Source organism: Sphaeroforma arctica, assembly GCF_001186125.1.
Source record: "Sphaeroforma arctica JP610 unplaced genomic scaffold supercont1.799, whole genome shotgun sequence".
Classification (NCBI taxonomy): Eukaryota; class Ichthyosporea; order Ichthyophonida; genus Sphaeroforma; species Sphaeroforma arctica.
Window position 1 is genome coordinate 1 of NW_014039759.1, and position 3,112 is coordinate 3,112.

The 3,112-nt window shown below is 46.4% G+C and overlaps 1 protein-coding gene across 1 annotated transcript in view; it reads right to left on the reverse strand.

The window, feature by feature from the left end:
- The window catches only part of SARC_08658 (hypothetical protein), an 8,561-nt gene continuing 5,449 nt past the window's right edge, over positions 1-3,112 (reverse strand). The window contains exons 6-9 of the mRNA XM_014297351.1: positions 2,097-2,167; positions 1,647-1,730; positions 748-847; positions 1-183 (exon numbers count right to left, since the gene is read on the reverse strand). Of these exons, the coding sequence (XP_014152826.1) occupies positions 36-183; positions 748-847; positions 1,647-1,730; positions 2,097-2,167 (403 nt within the window). The 3' untranslated portion in view covers positions 1-35. The remainder of the gene's footprint in view (positions 184-747; positions 848-1,646; positions 1,731-2,096; positions 2,168-3,112) is intronic.

Consider the following 3,112-nt stretch of genomic DNA (forward strand, 5'->3'; position numbering starts at 1 on the left):
CTACTAGCCTCGTCTTGTATCTCTGTTCATTTGCGTTAGAAGGGTGCTGTGCCATTGACTGGTAGGTTGGTGATCCATGGCTTTAAGTGGTCGTACACTGCCCTGGCCATGCGCTGTGTTCCCACAAGACATGGGTGTAGTCCATCTCCATGGTCTCCGTCTTCCTTCCCGTCAATATAGAAGCTGAGGTGAACACATAACACGAACAGTCAGGCATACGAGTATAGGACACCGAACAAAAGATCCGTCAGATCAACTCAACTCAGCTCGAGGATTCGATGGGAGAATATTAGGAATGCCAAATCTTATGAGAGTGTGGGTGAGAGAGAGCTTAGGCATACAGCCCAAGCAACAGCCTACAACGACGAATGCCGTGAATACGTTCACTGCCAAGAGCTTGTGAAGCGCAATGAGACGCCAGGGCAAGTAGTACGATCATGTGATCATATAATACACCGATTAAAACCTTAAACCCTAATAACCCTAAAACCCACTGTAATAGAATGTATCATTGAGCACTGTCAACTTGGTATACTCTAAAACCCTATTACCCTAAAACGCTTGTGCTGTTGTCTCCCTGTGGTCACAAACTTAGTAAACCACAACTACCACACCCAATGCACACACATCTACGCCAGAGGACTTCATATATCAATATATCACATACTTGCAACTCAAACTGCAACTACCACACCCAATGCACACACATCCACGCCAGAGGACATCATACATCAATATATCACATACTTGTTCGTCTTATCCTTCGCCAACAGCTCCTCCATGTCGATGAGAGGCATATTCTTGCGCCGCGGATGCGCAATCGTATTCCGTATAGTTGGATTCACATCTGCGGAAAATCACGCGCACTAAGCTTAGCAACGACCGATGAGCTCAAATGATGACTTGCCCTAGGCAAGTAACACAGTAGGCAACTAAGCTTAGTAACGACCTCTGGGCTCAAATGAGTACTTGCCCTGGGCAAGTAACACAGTAGGCAAGTAACACAGTAGGCAACTAGGCTTAGCAACGACCTCTGGGCTCAAATGAGGATTTGCCCTAGGCAAGTAACACAGTAGGCAAGTAGCCAATCCAACACATGTAGCACACTCAGACAGCCCCAGCATCAGATGTAATACATTTGAAACACACTCAGACAGCCCCAGCAGCATATGCAATACATTCATTGCTGTGGCCAATCCACAGCCCATGAAAAGCCCCAGCAGCATATGTAATACATTCACTTGATCTCTTGGTAATAACGCAGTGTGGTTGGTGTAGTATTCATTCGCCTCAACACAGCATACACAAACAGACAATGACAAGCGTCCACGCCCAAATAGCGTTCACGAGTGACATATTCCACCGAACACAATGTGCATCTCAAGTGTTTGTTGGACCAGTGGTAAGGTGGGGTGCCACACGCATAAATATGGGACTGTGTGTGTGCCTGGTACTCAACAGTTACTGTTGCTTTTAAATGCTGTCGAGTGACCGTTCAAGTGTAATGCGTGCGAGTGTAACGAATCGCATCACCAACGACTGGAGACGTACATTCACTCATTCACTCGCAACTGCCACTCTCGTACAGTGTCTCTCCGTGACTCACGGGACGTTTCAGTCAAAGGCTACGCATAGCAAAGTAGTACCTTGGTGCAGTGCTTTGCCACTGACTCCAAAGATGTCCTTAATGACCGGAGGTGCCGCCATAAGCCACGTCTGTGGTCTGCAACCTGTACAGTGTACAGTGTACGTCATTAGAAGAGAATCAGCCACAGTACAATTAGCCATTTGTATGCGGAAACAGACGTGTGTGCGCAAACCAAACGCACACAGCTGTTCTAAGAGTGGATGGGTAGGCCCATTGATTGAGAGCAGCGAAGGCGTCGTCTGCAGCGCCCAGGCACGTGCACACATGTAAGTGTCGACATCACACACACTCGCACTTTCCTTTTATGCACTTGTATGTCGATTTCACGCTTACTCTAGCTAAAACCCTAAGACCCTAAAACATAGAAATAATAAGAAAGTTATTTATAACACAGCGATCAATAAAGCACATGAAGTGGTGAAGTGTCTTTTCTCACTTGGTCACTTACCATATCTGTATGAAAATGACATGAGTAGTCGCAGGTACTCTCGCTTAAACTGGTCACGCGTCGCATCATTCCTGTGAACAGAGCAAAGGAGAGACTAAGAGGTCAGCGACTCAATCTAACGCACACACAGACACACACACACACTCATACACACACACACGCATATACACCCACACACACACACACACACACACATACACACACACGCACACACACACACACACACATCAAAACGCAGAGCGCACACACACCACGTGACTAACGCACCACAACTCAGTCCATCAGCCCACCCACGCAGTCTAAACCCAAAAGCCCTAAAACATACACACCACATGAGTAACGCACCACAACTCAGTCTATCAGCCCACCCACGCAGTCTAAACCCAAAAACTCTAAAACATACACACCACGCGACTAACGCACCACAACTCAGTCCATCAGCCCACCCACGCCGTGTAGTCATGTTACCAATCACTCGAAGACTATGTTGCAATGGTTTAGTAAAGCTACTAATCACTCCAAGACTACGTTACAATGGTTTAGTAAAACCATAAAAGCCCCTTTGCAATTCTTTGGAACAGTACTTCGACAGCAATCGAGACATTCTCGCAATATGAAACAAGGCATGTAGATACAGCCAATGGATACACATACACTATCATGCACTGTGACATTCAGCACATACCACGTGGTTACTGACACTGAAACTGCCGCAGACCACCAACACATACCTTGTAGTTACAGCCAATGGACACACATACACTATCATGCACTGTGAAATTCAACACATACCACGTGGTCACTGACATTGAAACTACCGCAGACCACCAACACATACCATGTAGTTACAGCCAATGAACACCAATACACTATCATGCACTGTGACATTCAACACATACCACATGGTCACTGACATTGGAACTACCCCAGACCACCATCACATACCATGTGGTGACAGCCAATGGACACACATACACTATTATGCACTGTGACATTCAACACATACCACGTGGTCA